Raw genomic sequence first — 19,212 nt, 5'->3', positions numbered from 1 at the left:
AAAATTAAGGTATGTGAGAAATTTTATATGTATTCAAATCAATAAATCCATTAAACATTACATTATTTTTAACAGATGACTTTCTCTAGAAAACTAAAAATATGCCTTTCAAAAGTCCATAGTACTCCACAGCATAGCTCTAACTGTATTAGAAAAAAATTAAGAGTATTATGTTGTCGCTCAGACCTGAAGACAAAATTGTGTGCCTAAAAGCTGTTTTTTGCATTTTATAACAATTTCAGTTTGTCTAAGTGGACTAAGTAGTAGACTAACCTCTCTCCATGAATCTTGCCATTTAGACCTTCCTTCTTGCCATTTAGACTTTTTGTTAGAACTTCACAACTTCAAAATACTGTTACTATTTCATCGCTCATCCTGGAAGTGTTATTTAAATTCAATCAATTTTTGTAACACACTATTGAAAACACCACACCCATTTGTTAATAGGCTGGCTTTTTCAGGAAAGATATTTCGAAGTTATTTGATTTCTCAGGAAACACCTAAAAGTTCCCAAACATACGCAGCAGAAAGAGCTTACTCAAGATAATGATGCTTTCTTAGCATATATTCTGCGAAAGTCCTGTTGTCTTTTTTATTTTTGTGTAAAAACTTCTTAGTATATACAAGTTACAAAGATTCTTTTCCTTTAAATTAGTGGTCTTACGTGGGAAAGTTTGCTTAAATATAAATTATCTTTTCTAACAATTATATAACAGTTCATATGGTTGTTTGGGTTTCATAAAATAGCCGGGTCAATTAATGGCCTGCTGCTGCTGCTAAAAGGGGTGATTCCTTTGACTCCTCTGCTCCTTCCCTTGAGCCATTTCTGGTGTTCATCTGACCTTGATTCAGCTTACGAAATCATTAGAAAATCATTTTGCTGTGTTAGTGTGTTGCCAACAAAGTGAGTTGAATCTGCTCCTTAAGAAGTTAGGCGAGTGCCAGTGCTCCTCCAAGGAAAACCATGAGAGCATATTTCAGGAAGTCATTAGCTCAGCTCACTCATTTCACAAAACCTCATTCTCAAAGTATCTATTTACAAGCAATGTAATCTAGTGCTTTTTTTTTATCATCAACTTCTATCCTTCTACTGGTTTTCACAAAAGATTTAAAGGTATGGTACCAACAACCTGGTAACTTTCTGCAGTCATGAAAATAATTTGAAAATACATTGTGTATTTAAAAAAATAAACGATCAAAAGGCCAGAACTATACTGTGTATTTATTTTTTCAGGACTTTGTTTAAAGACTTCCAGTGAAAATGACAGAAAGTTAACAACTGCATCTGAGTCGAAACACAGCCAATTAATTATCATTTATTTATCCTAATCACTCGTTCTTCAGAATAGAAGGTAATATCCTGTGGACAGTAAGCAAAGTGTTCCTAGCATTACTACCACAAGCATTTACTTTGTTTTGTATTAGCATGTTTAGTCAACAATGCTATCATTAAAGGAAAATGCATCATTTATGATTACTGGTTACTGATTTGGACATAAATAAAATATAGCTTTAAAAATCTTACTTTCAGTTGGTGAAGAGTTGCCACCACATATTGTCTATAACCTTCAAATTCAGTACATGGGTTCCCCACTAGAAACAGTTCCTTCAGATGTATGTTATATTTTAGAACTTCAATACTGGAGAGTTCACCAATAAAATTTGCTGTCAGGTCAAGTTTCTTCAGGTCTTCACAGCCTGTTTGAAAAAATCATTATTCATTCTGCCCATAATATAAATGTACACACCACACACACACACACACACACACACACACATTCACTTGGGAATAACACTGTTGCCTGCATTGGTATTGTGTACACTAATTTCATAGTACCAGTATACATCTTTCCCAAGCCAGAAGTGGGAGAGTGATTCGCAGCTAAGATTTTTTGACATCACAGTATTCATATAGAGAAAAAATCTCCACAAAATACAAAATATCAAAACGCATTGTTAATTTTATCACTATCAAAACTTTGTGGTCAGTGATTGTATACTAGATCAGCTATTAAATGTTTCATTTCCAAATAAGCTAAACTTCAGTTCTAACAGACTCATTGCCTTGGTACCCTCCTCAGCTGCAACCTTCCCATGTGGCTAAACGAGTGTCTAATTGTTTCGGGAGAGTTAATCTTAGCGAACATCATTCAGGTGTTGAAATTATGTTTTCTGTAAATTAGCTCCAAATCAAGACGGTGTTTTATATTTCATGGACTCAACCATTGCCATGAACGTTTTATCACTGCTTAAACGGCAAATATTGGCAAGAACATGTTATCTGTAACCAAAACAATTCGTTAAAACAGAAACACCAGATTATCTAATAAAATGGAAAATCAGGTTATTGAAAGAATGAACTACAAGAATGAACTATCACTGAGGAACTGCAAATCCCCAGAAAGTTTCCTCCACCATTCATTGTCTTTCTTGACTACAATAAGTATGCTTTTTTTTTTTTTTTTTTTTAGGCACAAAGCTGAATCATCTGAAGAATATTTTTAAAATTTTCTCAGACTCTGCTTTTATCAGAATCTTTCCATGAATCCTTTACTCTAAGAGTAAAAAAGTTCAGCTAAGTAAGAGCTCAATTCCTGTACCCATCACTGTAACCACATCTTTTTCTTTGCAGGTCTATTTGGGAAGTATTTTATGTGCAATGGAGCTGAAAGGGAATAAACAACTTAAAATGATTTATTAGGGGGTTTAAATAATCCAATTTTTTGCAAGATGCGCTCCCAAAAGTTTTAACTTCTAAGTAAATTACAAATTACAGTAATAAATATGCAGCCTGATAGAGGAACTTAAAATTTATTGGCATGAGAACAGATGCAAGTTTCTCAATAAATTGCCAAATATGTAATGTACTGCCTATTTCTTCGACTTTTAAAGACTCATGCTTAACCAATTTGGGTTTTTTTCCATTTGATTTACACCATCCTCTTCAACCAGCTTGCTGAATGTTAAAAAAAAAAAAAAAAAGTTCTTTTTTCTCACTGTTCCCTCACCAAGGTGGACATTTTAAAAAGTATAGCAACTAGCCTAAACAAAGTCAAGAAGGAAAAAGAACTCAAGTCAAAAATGATTCAAATAATACAGAATGTGTTTACAGATGGCTCTAAGCCTTAGAATTTGATCATGGAAAATGACAGACCTTTGTACATGCTATTATATTGACAGGATAAAGGGTTAAAAATAGACAACACTTCACGTAATAGCAGAGAAAAGAATAATCTGAAAGGCTCCACAAAAATACTCCAGACTGCTAATGCAATCTGTGCACAGTGCAAATCCTTCTCATGTGAGGCTTAACTACTGAAGTCAAGCAGACTGCTGAAACATTACAAGAGAAACCCTTTTTACAGTTTACACAGCATTAAAAAAATCACACCATTCTAACTAACCTGCATCAGAGACTTTTCTTATCTTTATGGTGCAGAAATACTAATTCTGTATGGGGAGCATGAATAATTTTGAGATTTCTATTATTTAAGGTATTAAAGAATAGAGATGTCATAGTTGGCAACAGTGGTGGGAGAGTATGCAAAGAGTGAAAATTAAAATAACTTTAAGAAACTGCAATTACAAAATTTCAACATTGGAAGGATTTGCCAGAAAGAAGCACAACTGAAACACTGTACACTAAATTTAAAGACTCCTTCTGAGCATCAACAAAGTATCATCACTGGTGGGCATATCTGATAACTCCCGTCCTCCTTTACATTAGGTCACAACTCGTGTTTCAAAATGAAAAGGCAAAATATTTTGTATAAAATCTTACCTTCCAGATTTTCAATTCTTTCAATGTTGTTCAAAGCTATATTTAAATATTCAAGCTTCTTTAGTTTGCCCACATTTTCTGTAACAAATGTACATCTGTTATATCAGTTCTCTCTATTGGAAAGGGCATAATGATTTTACTTGCTTGCTTTACTTCAAGCAAACAATAAAGTGAAAAATGGGAAGCACAAGCCAGACTATGTATTACACTATCAGACATATATATTTGAATATTAATATCAAGATGAAAACAGAAAGTTCTTGGAAAAATCCAAATTAAAATAAAAAATAAAAAGAATAAGGAAGGCTATAAACACTTTTTTTTATCATAAATCCATAATCTAAGTGTACAGATATAAGAGGACTGATCAAAAGCATGGCGAAACATTCTATTCATCTTGAAATTCAGGGATGATCAGGCCATATTTAGTCAAGCCTTACAAAATTATAGTGTTTTACATTTACTTTGATAGAAGAAAGTGGTTTCCTTAGAATATTTTCAGTTTTTAAATATCTTTTGTCTATAGGACTAATATCAGAAACTTAAAGAATTAATAAATCCATATTGTATCATACTTGGCAGAATTAAAGTTGTTTTAAATAAAGCTTTTACACAATATAGACTCATTGAGCCTACAATTTACCTGTTGTCTATAAAACAATATGAATATATTATAATAAGAATCTGGTTTAGGAAGCTGCCTTTTTTGCTGGTATTTTTGCGGCAATTTAGTTTTCTTGATAAGTTTAGGATTTATTTAAATCTCTGATATTAGGAAAGTTATGAGGAAATAAAAAAAACCAGGTAATGCCATTTTCAGCTAGGATTATCTTATACACACAATTAATTGAGCAAGCAGGAGTGGGTTGGCCCACAGCTCTGGGCTGGCCTTTATCTTTTGTGTTTTCACTAGTGTCACTGAGGCAAGTCAACACCAGAAGAAAACACAATTATGTTAAAAGTAATTGTGAACAAAATAATAACTTCAAACCAAGCTGCTTTTCTGCCGTAAACCTGAAAAACTACCCCGAGGAATGCGCTAGCATTTTGGGAAACAAATATTACTGGTCTATCTGTTTGATTCCTCAGGGCTGATGTTACTCTGACCTTTTGGTAATACCGTGTTCAGGTAAGTTACACCGTTCTTCATGCAGCACTTCCTCCCACAACGTAGTCTTAAAGCTTTATGAGGCTCTATGCTGAAGGGAAACCATCGTAGGAGAGAGAGATACCATTTGCTGTTTGTTCTCAGAGGAGAACAGAATTAGAAAGTATGGTTTAATCATAGAAAAGATGTGCCAGACAGAAAGGCGGTTAAAATGGAACGGTACAAGGGGAGCGAGGAAAGGTGTTACATTGTTTAATTTAAGACCAGGAGAAAATTTAGTAGATAATGTATCCAAGAATCATCCCTGACAGATTAAGACGATTTGACAAAAATAGATGAGTGAAGTGGAGAGAGAGAGAAAAAAAAAAGTGGTTTCTCTTTTTAAATATAGTGATCCAAATTTATCTTTAGTGTCATGGTGATAAAATCAGAGTACCAACAAGGACTCATTTAACCCAATACATCCACTGGGCTGCTGTTTCTGCCAAATGTAAGACAGCAGGCAGCTGCCAGTCAAAGACAGGAGCATTCTGTATATCCTTCTCCCTTTTTGAACATTTCTCAAATAAAGATTTATATGGTTTCAAGATGGATAAAACAAAGCCAACCCCCCAAAGACCCTAATCTGGGATCTTAAATGTATAATTTTCACCATGAGCAATTGAAATGAGGTCAGCAAATTTCTGCATGTTCTGTCACAGTAGCTAACATTTACCCCTTTTGGAATATACAAAGGAAACATAGAAGGAATTCGGTAGCAACTAACTTCACCACACCAGTCCCAGAAGTCACTGAAAAATGCAAACGCCATTTGAGATACATGACATATCTGAGATACTAATCGGACACAAGATGCATCGTATAACTTGTGACAGATGAAGATCTCTAAAGCTCTTCTGACTGGAAACCCCATCCAATAACATCACAAAGTTCACCTCATATTCTAATTCCCAAGCTGCACTGATTAACCACTGTGCATACTGCCCCTGCTGAGACAAGCAAAGAAATTCAAACAGGGAGATTCATCTAACAACACAGATCATGTCTACAACTGAGTTAGTTGTCTAGGCTCTTCTATAATCAATAAAGAGAAATAGGCTCTTCAAGGTGCAATCTGTCTTATCTTAAATTGGATGTCTAAAACCAGTGAACCAAATCATGCTCAAAAATATGCCTTTTCTTCTCCACTGATTATAACGGGAAGCTACAGTAACTGCCTTAGACATAGATGTCTAACGTTAGATAATATGAATCCTACCACCTAGTTTACTAAGACCTCGGAATGATATTTTTTCATAATTCACAAATGCATGATGAAATTAATTTCTCAGCAAGGACTTATTTAGCTTAGGTTGGCTGTTCATTTTTCTTAGGGTATTTCTGGGATGGCAGTGTCTGCACAAATGAAGATATGAAAAAGGCAGTGCTGGAGCCAATGGTATCTTGCACTTTTCTTTTTTTTTTCTTTTCTTTTCCTCCTGTTTATAGAAAAGAAAGCATGGCCTCATCCATGCAGTCGTAGCAGCTGGGCAGTTATCCTTTCTGTGCGCATGGATGCCTTAGAACTTGTTATCCGATCAGTAGGCAAGTCTGATCTTTAGGGCTGCATAAAGGTCTCCTTTAAGAGACAGGAGAGAGACATTCAGGCAGATCTGATAGAAACCATACAGCTATGATATTTTGAAGTGTTCCTGGAACTGACATTTGCTGTGTGCGCCACACAGAAAGGTTGGTATCCACTAGGAAGAATTACTCCCCAATTTCAATACTTTGTAAGCCAACCCCCAGCAGCAAACCTTTTGGTCAACACTCATGTCGTGCTATTTCTTTCTTTTCATGTGTTACAGAAGTGTTATCTTGGAAGGTGGTTACATTATACAGGAACATATGGAAACTGGAAGTTACATGCTTTTCCAACTCCTACAGTTAGATTATATTAACTTAAGACTGAATCTCTTGAAAATAAGACTGCTGAAAAAATCTTGTGCCCAAAAAGCATTAATCTGAACGCTAGTGTGATATACCATGCTAATCCAAAGGAAGGAAATATGAGGGTTATCGAAGAATGAGATGAAGTCTTGTGCCTTAAGGACATAGCAACAGAGAGAAAAACAATTTATTTTAGTCTCCTTTTGATGGGATAGAGCAGTATAAAGCAGTTTCAAAAATCTTGTTCTATCTGGAAAAAGATTCCTCCACTCTAAGAAATGCAGCTGTTATCAATACAGCTGTTCCCTGCAAATTTCCTGACAAGCCTCACTAAGGTAGGGCAGAACCAAGAGGACCTTAAAGTCTTTGACTACAAGTCCTGAATCTCACCCTAAAATTTTACCTTTTTCTTCCTCTTAAGGAACTTTAAAAGAATACACTAATATCATTCCTGAGCACTTCTGAATTTCCCTCCTTCATCTGCACACTACCTGCAGAGACTAAGCTTTTCCAGACCAAGGCCTTATTTTGTATCTTTCTGTGGAGCACCTAGACTTGAGCCTATACCACGACACCACAAAACACTGTGAAGTTATAGCTTCTCCAGCAGTACAGGAGGACCACTGACACTTAACTGTAAAAAGTCATCTTTATGCACAAAAGCAATTGTTTTATCCAAATGAAAATTATTTTTGTGTTAACAAAAACAATCCATATGTACAAAAACTGAATTGAAAAATGAGCATGGGGAAAGCTAGTCCTCTGGTATTACAGTTCATGGTACGTATTAAACTGCTTATCTCTCTGTTTTTTATTTAAATTAAGTTAAATTAATCTTAATACATCTGTAAAAGGTGTTCCAGACTCATATTTTAGTAACTTGTATCTCAGTAGAATCCTTTTCACTTAAAATTTCTCTTGGAAATTTCTGAGCTTCTCAGCAATCTATTAAAGTAACAGGGAATGAGGATGCTCAAAATCTTGTAGGAACAGACCCACAAAGAAATTTTCTGCAGTTTTTCTCTCTGCATGCCCTTTAAGTATAACCCAACAGAATTTTTCTTCTGATTTCAGAATTATGCATGCAATTCCATTTAAAAAGAAACATACCCAGAAAACACTTACCAATTTTTGGAATTAGATTATTTTGAAGATAGAGAATTTTTAAATCTCGACACCATTTGTCAAGATACTCTAGCTTTTCTATTTCCTGCTGATGTAAAGAGATTTCTTCCAGTGAAAAAATCTCACAGTTGTTATGTTCTGCACGTCTTCTAACAAGATCTTCGGTGACTGAAAGAAATATTAGATGTTGTTGGAAAAAAATCTCCTTTTAGTCATTTTCCATCATCTGACTTAAGAACATCTTATGAAATCATTTAAATCTTTTGTCCCGACATAACAAATAGGTATTCAGTACAACAACCAATAGGTATTCAGTACAAACACCAACATCTGCTACATGAGACAGCAAGTGCCAAGTCACTTTAGCCCATTCTGCCACAGTATACCTCATTTGTAAAACACCCTGAGGTCAACATTCAAAAATCTATATGAAAACTGCTGAGTCTTCCAAGAGTATAATACAGCCCTTGCAGAAATTAATCCAGCATTCACTATTTTCAGTATACTTCAGGTTGCAGATTGATTAAGGTAGACAAGCAATGGAGTGCTTTATGGCCTTTTATTACATGGTGCCAGATGTTCACATCACAGGTAGCAGCAAAAAAAAGTAAAGTAGCTACAGTGTGTCATCATATTCTTCCGTCACCACAGTGTGCACAGAAATAAGCAGGATGAATGTTGAAAACGGGCAGATTTTTTTTTGCTTTTTTCTTGTCTGAGGCAATGCCACAACTGATTCACGCTTATAACTGTCTGTGTTGGGATGACATTTAATCCTGGGTATTTCTTAGGCACTACGAGCTCATTAGCAGCAAGCGAAAGAGTTTCAGTGGCCAAAGTCGCCAGAGACCTTGGTTCAGAATTTTCATATAGCAGTATTTAATGCCAGGAAATCTTTCAAACAATAAAGAGCCTCTGTATAATGAAAGTAAAAAAAAATCTGTGAGAAACAGGGCTTAGTCTTGTACTAAATGTTATTATTTTGTTTCCAGCCCACTGCACCAAAAAAGCACTAGCATTTTTTCTCTCCTTGATAAGCAGTGTACTACAGTGTAATATTGATTGAAAAACTAGGATTTTATCAAATTACCATAGGTATTCTCATGACAGTTAGTACCTAAAGAAGATTGGTAAGTCTTTCAAAAACACTCTGAAGAAAAATAAAATAAAAAACACATATAAATATAGAGATATATGAGAACAAATTATCCCTCCCATGCAATTAAATAAAAATGTTCTTTCCTGGCTTATTTATCTCAGGGAGGTTTTGTCAAATTGTCTGTTTTTATTATTGGTCCTGGTATGGCAATTCTATTGAACCAATACAGACAAAGTTCATGTATCAATGTAGCTCCTCTTTCCACAGCCTTTGGGAAAGAGGTGAAAGAGGTTAATTTACACCATATTATGCGCAGATGACCAGGGCTAGATCCCCCTTGCTAAAAAGTCTCTTAGTTCTGTTTGACAGATTTCCAGTTGACACATGACTTACAGAATTTTTATTAGTGATCATGACTTGCATACAGGACTAGAGAATCTCCCTTAACCACAGAGCAGTATGTTGAATGTTGCTGAGACCTGCCTTATCTCTGGGGAAAGAACGATATTCCTGATATTATTTATTTTCAGCTTACCATTTGTATCACAGAGATCCCTCAGAATGAGCTTTTATTGTACTTTGGGCAAATGACACTATACTGATAATGATCTAAGAAGGGAACCTGCCTGCACGTAAAGCCAACATATTGGGAAAGGTAAGTGTCTTCAGGGGGAAGGAGGGGAAGGTTTGGTGCAACTAAACAACCATCTTTCCTTTAATAGTCTATTGATTTAGTTTGAATAAATTAATAGAGAAAATAGAAAAATGGCAATAATCATGACTAAATATTTTAGTCTTCACCAAAAATATGAAAAACATCAGCATTTCTAACAATGTACTTTGCAAATCTGTTGTAAATTACAGAATGAATGGCCTGTTTACTATTTAGCGGCAGATTGGTATTTCCAATGCAAACAGGTATGTTTGAGCAAAAAACCATCAATATTGCACAGTCTGCGCGCGCACACACACACACACATATACATGTGAGACAATATTATGCTGTATGCTCTTCATAGAAAAGTAAGTCATACAAACTATTCTGGACAGAGTCAGATTTCCTTTTGGTGGTGAAAAGAAGCTTGCAGGGATTATTGCAATGATTATGCAAAAATGTCCACTTTCATTTCCAGGATGGCTTGCAAAGCAGAGACAATCCTTCACTATAGAAGCTTCAGCAGCACTTTAGAGATCTATTTTGGAGACCTGCCCTAGGGACCTGAATGGATATTTGACACTTTGTATACTGTCTAGTATGGATTAAGAGGAATGAGGGTAACATACTACAGGACGTCTGCAAGGCAAAACAATAATTTTGAAATAAAAGCAAAAAAAGAATTTCTAAGACACTGACAAAATATCTAATTTTTTCACTGATGCTATAATAATGTTACCCTTTCTGGATAGGAGTTCAGGCCAATTCAGGCAGAGCAACAAGGAATATTATCACCAGTAGAATAAAATTAATGAGGATTCATCTTTAATTCACAGGGTTGGTACCTTCTGTTTTCAAAGAAGATCTTGAGACACAATGTGTGAAAAACTAACTTTTGGCTCACCAGCCATCTCCCAAAGTCTCCACTAAAGCGGATTATGAGAAGTTTATCAACAGGACTATCTGATATTGCTGTGCGCAGTAACAGAAGGGACAGCGGCCGGAGAGATCACAGCTAACCCCATGTGCCCGTGAACACAGAAGTGAGGGGTGGCACCGACAGGCAGGAGGTAACAACAAACCTCGGAGATCTCTGGGGTTCCAGAAATGGCATCTTTTACTCAGAAAGGAGCAGATACAAAGGAAAGCTCTGAGGAAATTGAAAGCAGCAGCAGGTGGTCAGCTGCAGGCAGAGTAAGAAACAGCGGGAGAACCTGCATTTCAGGAGAGCGAAACACTCGACCCCACCGTTTCACCGCTAAAGATCGCCGCTTCACAAACGGCGGTCTCTCTAAACGCCGAGCAGATGCCCGCGACACTCACTGCGCACCATGGCCGCCTCAGCGCCCCGCCGCCGCCGCCATTACGGGACGCGCCGCGCTGCCATGGCAACGGCGGGCGGGCGGGGGAGGGGCAGGGCGGCCCGCGCGGCCTCCGTGTGGCGGGCGGCGAGACCGTCCCCTTCCCCCGCGGCCCGAAGGTTTCCTTCCTTTAGACAAAACCCTTCCTCGGGCCGCTGTCTTCTGCCCATCTTTCGTGTGCTTTTCTTGTGCCCCTCCTGCTTGCTTGGCCCCTGCCGCGCCTGTCGGGTTTTAGGCCGAAAGCGTGTGTTTTTAGGATCAGTTCGAACAGCAGCCCGAAACGCGGCCTGCCGGGCGCGCGGTTGTTTCGGCCTCGGGCAGTTTCCTGCGGGCTCTCAGCTGCCTGGGTTACCACACTGTCACTTACACTTACCTCACTAAAGCTGAAGAATAAGAGCGCCGGCGGGAGGCCTCAGCGCCGGCTCTTACAACGGCTGTTCATCGGCAGCTGCGGAAATTGTCCTGTCCGACGTTTTCCATTTTGCAGTTGATATAATGAGGTGTCGTGGCCTCACGTGCTTGATGAAACAGGTTTCTGACCGGCAAAGTTTCGGCACCCTAAACCTGAAAGAAACTGGATGGGAGATGGGACATTTGGCAGTATTTGGGACTAGACATTTAAAGACAACACAAATGAGCTTTACAGATTTTTCATCTAATCCTTATCAGGTGATCACTAGTCCAATTGAACACGGATAAAAGTATTCAAAAATAGTGTTTGATCACACAGTGATAAAGGTTTTTTCAGACATACATTTAAGTTAGCTAAACACAGGTCTTCCTTAGTCTAAAGGTCAAACCTCAAGATCATCTTCTACTGGAGTAAATTCACATATATTTATAAGTTTAAGTAGGGCTGTAGGATTTTTTTTTCTATGTTTGAATTCATTTAGTAAATCATTTGCTGCTAATGCAATACATGAAATTCCCCTTGGCCACTCTGCAACTTTCTAATTTTATTGCCATTTCGAGAGTAAGAGAAAGGAGGTGTCATTGATTTAAAGCTGCTAAGTTTTGTGGAGATAATGAGACATAAAGGAGTAGGCAGTAGTTTATACGCTCATAGTTTAAATTCCTAATTTATCCTTGTCTATCCGACCACATGAAGGACAAAGATGTTTACACAGTTGGTTAAATGGCACCACCTTGTGGCCCAAGAGCCACAGAAATTAAACAAAACAAAACAAAACACTGCTAATGCTTCCTCTTCCTATTCATTTACTTCACATTAAATTGCAGGCCCTTTGGAATGATGACTGTTACAGCTGCATGTTTTACCAAGACTATTAAATTTTTTATTTGAGAAAATAGCTTGCATTCAAGGTAATCAATTTAAAAAGAGAAAAAAAAAACTTGTTCTTGCTGTCCCCCATATTTCAAATGCTGTGTCTACACTGTATTACACTGAAACACCTAAATTATTTCATTACGTCCAAGCACGTTTTTCCAGCCTTTAGCAGGGAGTCTATATGATAGCACTGAAGAAAGTAAAATAAAATGCACGCTGCACTGAATTACAAAATCCCCCTCAGAGACGCACACACAGGCCTGGCTCCCAGGCCGCTCCCCCTACTCGCCGACTGGTCCGGCTTGATGCTCGCTAGCGATGGCACGCTGCTTCCGCTCTGGTTGCTGGCACTCAGACCTCCGCGCACACCCGTGCGCACAGAATAGAGTCCCTCACCCAGGAAAAGAGCTAGAAATGGAGTTTAGTGAGAAGACATGGCCAGGCAAGCGCACTGCCCAGCAACCTGGTTACATGCAAGTGGCCCCTTTATCCCCTTATCCCTGTTTTCCCATGCTTGTTTCTTCCCAAACCACCTTGACTCCTCCCTTTCTCCACCTTTTGGTCCTTCTCCTAATAAGTTTTGTGCAGTCCCCAAATGCTGTTCCCCGGCATCCCGTAATGAGCCCCGTAGCCCTCGGCAGTACTTGCATTGGTCTGCGAGGTGACAGGGAGCTGTGACTCACCGGTGGTGTCCCCGGCCCATGGGCTGACGCTCTCCTGGGACAGCCCTGGGGGGCCAGCGCTCGTGTCTCTGGCTGCGTTTTTGGGGTCCCCCGCGGCTTCTGTGCTCCTCTGTGTGTGTGGGGATGAGCTTGTTATCACATAACCTAACAGGACTGCGTAAATGGACACAGCATTGGCATTTTGACTCCTGTGTCACCTGACATACATGGGGCAACACTACATGCTAAAATAGGATAATAACACTGGTTTCCTGTCCTTATTAAGACTGCATGCTCTTCAGCATGAGGATTATCTTTTACTTTATGCTTAATACAACAAAGTGTTCAGCCTGTAGGACATTAGTGTAACATAAATAAAGAAAATTTTATGTAATTTGCAGATACCATATTGTACAGCTTCTCAAAAGATTTCTGATTTATTTTCAAATGAAATTCTAAATTTGATAATTACATACATTGATCTTATTGTGTTCATTATTTTTCATATAGTTATTTTTAACCCTAATTATGTATTAGGAGCTTCAAATAATAAGAGCCCTCATTCTTAACATGAGGCAATGTACATGGCAGAGATAATGTAACAAGCCACAAGACAAACAGGAGAATGGAGCTGAGGGAAAAGAAAAAAGGTTCCATCTGGCATGCTTTCCCAAAATAAATTCACTTTACCACCTTAATAAATTGAAAATTTATTTGTTAAATTCATAAAACAGTGCAATATAAAATATCAGTCCATGTCATGACAAAGTAAGCTTTATAGCATTATTATTACAGTGCATCAGAAGTATTTTGAATATGTGCTCACTCCATCAAGGTATTCTCAGGTAAGATCACACTCCATAGTATTTGATAATCACAGACAAATCTTAGTTGCTAAAATGCTGCAGGTCAGATTCTTAGCTGGTAAAAAACAGCTGATTCACATACACTCAGAATCTGAACCTATGTCTTTCTATTAATTTTCAATTAAAATATTATTATTATTATATTCTATGGTGGTAGAACTCAGTAACTGTAGGAAAATGAAGCTTTCCTATTCATATCAATGTACCAACAACTCCTGTCCCAAGGAGCTCACAACCTACAGGTTAGGACATAAGCTGACAAATAACAAATTTATTGGAATATATGCAATTCCTAATAATTGCCTTCATTATTAACAACACCCTAAAATACAGTAAGAACAACATCTTTACGGCTATCTAAATGCCAAGGATAATATGAAAAAAGCAGCACGACAAACTGTACAAAAATATAGAAACATATTTACAAAACACTCCAGCTAATTCACAAAAAATACACCAAGAAGCAGATTCTACAGAACCGGGCTGAATGGCCACACCTATTTTCTGTACCGACACTGTTTATACCATACCATTTAACTCAAAATGTAAATCTTAGTCCATATGGTTTGATTTTCTATGTGTAATGCTTTCAGGATAAATACAAAACAGACTTGCTCACACACTAGAAATGTTATAGGCTACGGGATGCCATAAATATTATCAGACATTGCTCCTTGCTCCTGTTCATTTAACATGAACATTCACACTATTAAGTACTACATGATATACAGTCAGGAATGGCCCTGAAATTCAGCTGAACTCAGCAAGAAATGGGAGAGTGTAAGACAAGGTGTAATGATAAAAATAATGGTAATGAAAGGTATGAGACCATGTATAGGGGGTTATAAATTTTTATCTTGAAAATCTTTAATTCTTTTTTAAACTCAGGTGCTATATTAAAATTGAGTCAGAGTTTAATCATTGAGGACCGAAATATAAAATTCTCTCTGTTTCTAGATGTGTCAGTTAATCAGCAATCAACAAATGGTTTTATTTTGCTAGAATTACTGTTTAAAATTATCCTAGGCTTGATTCTCCAGCTAACAGAAGTTGCATATACTGATTACTTCTAAAAGTCTGGATTTAAATACTTAGGTTTGAAAATGTTGCCTTTGATTTTCCATCAGACAGATTTTGGCTTTGATTTTTCATCTAACAGGACTGAATATAACATTGCACTCCTTTTCAGAGGAACAATACAAGGTTTGCTTTTATCCATTAGAATATAGGAAAGGGAGCTGTCAAAGCCAACCAATCCAATTTCTTCATGAATAAAACTTAATTATATATTAATAATATCAATTAAGGGCAGATCTTAACATATCCTGGCATCTTAAAGCCAGTTAGGTATTTTTACCCATTGAACTCCAACTGCAAAGCTGTCACAGAACTTCCCCCCTCTCTTGATTTCAACACTTCTAATTTCCAACTTATATTTTTTCAAAGACAGATTACAACACTTCATTTTAGATTAAATTTTTGGCAAGCTGAATCAGCCTTTTCTTTACTTGATACTGTACCTGCACTAATCAGTTTACTGTGAAAGGAGGTTTTCCTGCTTTACATCATAATCACTTCTATGACTGCAGCGTTATTGTAGTCTTAGACTTTTCTCTCATTATGGGATTTCAATTTCCAGATTATTCTTCCAGGAAATTATTTTAACAATAAAGATCTTTATACTCCTTTAGTTAAAAAAGTGCATTTATCAAAAGACCTATTATAACTGACAATAAAGTAGGTAACACGAAGTATTTATAAACGTCACACAATGATATTTACTTTCAGTGGATTCTATAGTTAGTAAATAAAGCAGCAGAAGCATTTAATACTGACAAAATTACTCAAGTGTAGTAACTATAAGTAAATATGAGTATGAATATTATAACTACTATTATAGTTACATAATGCATAAGTTTTATGATGAAAGACATTTTATTGTCGCTATTTATTGAAACTATAAAATATGGGGTGGCTACACCAAAAGGCCTGTCTTCATATGAGATCAATTTAATGCACCGGGCAAAAGTAAGCTACTATTCAAAATTGGTGCCTTGGGTGAATTCCCCTGTTTGAGTTCTTTATGCTTATCTTCAAAATGTAACCAGCTTATATTTACCCTTGGCAAGAGAAACATGCTTTTTAAATTAATTGCAAGCACCCTTTTCCTCACTCTCTCACTTCATTGGATTTCTGGTCCTAGAAATACAAATATAACTGCTTGAGCCTGGGTTAGACGTGGACAGACAGTGGAGTTTTATTTTTCTAGATTCTTTCTCCCATGAAAACCTTTAGTTTGCGTGCATTCGTTGCAGAGGTTTAAAGTCCCTGTCATTATGCCTGTCTATCTGATCTTATCCCATCTGCAGACCTGAACCTTCCACAGGCAATATTTCATATCTGATTTACCAGCTGGGGCTGTACTAACATTGCTTTTAGCACAATAGGGGTCAAGTAGACTAGAAACAGCATGAGTTATAAAATGATTTGGTAGGCAATAGCATACTCACACATTATCATCATTTTGGTGCATGGAAAGATGAAATCCATGCTGTCCTAGCTAAACTGGCATATAAGGAGATATTTTAAGAAGCAGATGATAAGAGCTTGGAGTCACAAGATAACAGGTTTTGATTACCCACAGGATTTATGTTTAATTTTGTCTCCGTGGTAGCAAAGATCCAAGATAAAAAATAGTGCTCAGTGCTTCTAAAGTAAAGTTTATAGCTGCAGGGCTCTTTTTTTACCTGAATCCAGGTAATTCTGGTTCGTCATTGCTTTGCGATCTCCTATTTCCTGGTTTTCTGAAAGATGCCTTCCTGGTCTCTAATAATCTGGCCTGGCACTAATTTGGCACCATTAACTTTTACTTTTTCTTATCTTTCTCCCTTTTTCCTCTTTACAAAAGGTTCGGCATAAAGGCCATAAGGCAATGACAGACATGATACAGTAAAAGCTTCTGAAATATGTTACCACGTGTGCTCCAACACTATCCAAATCCATTACCTTTGATAGGATATTGTTACAAGAAATTAATACATTAAGTATTTGAAAACATCAGCTGTTTATCAAAAGATGAATTAACAGGGATTGCTAAACATTTTTAATATCAGTTTACTGTCAAAGTGCTTGTAGGACCCCATGCCTACATAGGACCTCATTGACACAATGGACTAGGGCTACAGCAATTGTTTTGCATGACTGCTTGCGGTCACCAAGAAGAATGGCCTCACCTATACTTTGAAAGGAATCCAAATAAAGCTAAAATGAATTGTATTTTGAAGGAAGAATACTGACAATTCTGTGGGTTGTTTTTTTCCACAGGAACATCTGTAACAGTGGCCATAAGTAGGTACCCAGTAGTTTGTTGTTGAAGAGCTGAGGAAAATAAATTTGAGGAGAAAGAAAAATGAAAACTGTTAGTGAACTGGTATTGCAATGTACCGAAGTAACTACTCTGCCTTTAAGTTGCCTACAAAAGGCAAGAGACAAGCTTGTTTTGAAATGCTTGGGATCTAATCGTCCACAATCTCTGTCCTGTCTCGCAGTATCCTGTGCCAGCTTGTGTTTTAGTTTGCTCCTGCTAGGCCACCAGTCCTGAGTTCTGCATTCCTTTCTGTAGTACCTACTTTGGTTAATACTGACACGGGCTTTCCCAATCAAAGTCAGCTTTAAAGCTCTGGTGCTGCTGTCCTTACATAAGCAGTCCCACTGACTTTAAGAAGTGCCACATCTAGTGCCACACTTTTGGGCACACTGGATGAATAGGATGTATTTTTCATCACAGGCTTTAGTAAATCTTAAAAGTAATCAAACGCCTGCATACAGTTCTAAAATCCTTTGTTCTCAGGATGAACACCCTCTTTTTACAGGCTAACTCAAAGGGTTTCCAGGTTGCATCTGCAGCTGCGCAGCTGCCTTTACATCTCAGAAATTGAACTGCACTCATCCAGGGAACTGATGAACAAGGCTGTTTTATCCATACTGTGAGGGACACAAACCTGGGCACAACTCCATTTTTTTCCTTCTTTTCCTTCTTATTTTTTCAAAGCAAAAAGATAAAAGAAATATGGGAGCCAGGACTGGGATGGCCAATTCCAGTACAAAGAAATCAGTGGTCTTGTTTTAAGGTCCTGAGCTGCTCCAAGGCTTAGAAATGATTGATAAGCAGAGATCGAAGACTGAGGGTGAGTCTTGACTGAAAAAAAATAGCAAAGAAAAGAATCTATAAATGTTTTCCAGATACTCTGGACTGATATATGTTGATGCTGCTTCACTCATTCAGTGGAGTGGTACCAAATTAGAGCAGCTCAGCACCTGGCCCTACTTTTCTGGTTAAAGTTTGAAAGAGTAGGACTTGCTTTGCCTGTTACTGAAAACATGCTTTCTCTGGGCTAAAGTGCAGTGGTTGTTTAACAGCTTACACTCTTTAGCAACCGTCGTCAAACAATAGAAAATATTTCATCCAAATGAAATCAAAGAGGAGTTTTAGACAGCAAAGTGGAATAATTCACAGTGGAAACTGGCAAAGGTCCCATAGCTAAACTCTTTTAATGAAAAGTTCCAAGGAACCTTTCTGGCATGCTCGAACTCTATTTCATAACAGAGCCCACGCTACAATGTATGGAATACTTCAGCTTTCTCAACTTAAACATATACTTACCAATTATTCTTTCTTTCCAATTATTTCCTGGAAAAAAAACATAGCATACATTTTTTATGTCCTAATTTAAACCACACTTTGTTATAATCAGTGTATCTATAGGTTCTTGTTTGCCAAATGTATTTATGCCATAAGACTACTTGTTTGAGCAGGTAACTTATCACCTGTGACGAAGGCGAAAGAAGTGGTCTCTGTACACCAGGGACTGAAAAGCTCTCACAGTGTATTTGTTTTCCTTTGGTGAACAACAGCTTCATGTACGACTGAGGGCTAAGCTATTGAGGAAGTCAGAAAGCCTTAGTTTGGAGCCTGGGTTTGCAACATGCTAGCAACACCATCCAAACTTGGTGCCATTGATTTTACTGGGATTAATGACATAGCGACAAAGTGAAACCTACTACCCTTGAGTATTTAAGGTGTTGTGCTAAGACTCTGAATACTGAAAATCTGAGACTCATTGTAATATGGCTTTCCAGCTTTTGCTTTGTCATTTCTAACTTCCAACGTACTGAATTCAAAATTTAAAAGGTCTGCCAGATTTGACCTGTTGCCCTCAGGATACATCAAACTCTTGAACCCTGTCCCAGTTTCAGAAACATTAGCAGTGTCCTTTTGAGCTTCTCTTTCACCACATAAAAAGTCAGATAAGCCCAAATGCATTTAGTCTCTGCAATA

At 37.4% G+C, this 19,212-nt stretch overlaps 1 protein-coding gene across 1 annotated transcript in view; it reads right to left on the bottom strand.

The window, feature by feature from the left end:
- Positions 1-19,212, bottom strand: part of DNAAF11 (dynein axonemal assembly factor 11) — a 51,279-nt gene that overhangs the window by 23,453 nt on the left and 8,614 nt on the right. Inside the window, exons 6-8 of the mRNA XM_067290149.1 lie at positions 7,944-8,111; positions 3,782-3,859; positions 1,526-1,698 (exon numbers count right to left, since the gene is read on the bottom strand). Coding sequence (XP_067146250.1) covers positions 1,526-1,698; positions 3,782-3,859; positions 7,944-8,111 — 419 coding nt within the window. The remainder of the gene's footprint in view (positions 1-1,525; positions 1,699-3,781; positions 3,860-7,943; positions 8,112-19,212) is intronic.

This window comes from Apteryx mantelli, chromosome 2 (genome assembly GCF_036417845.1).
Source record: "Apteryx mantelli isolate bAptMan1 chromosome 2, bAptMan1.hap1, whole genome shotgun sequence".
NCBI lineage: Eukaryota > Metazoa > Chordata > Aves > Apterygiformes > Apterygidae > Apteryx > Apteryx mantelli.
Note: the sequence above shows the minus strand (reverse complement) of the source record. Positions and strands in the feature narration are given on the sequence as shown.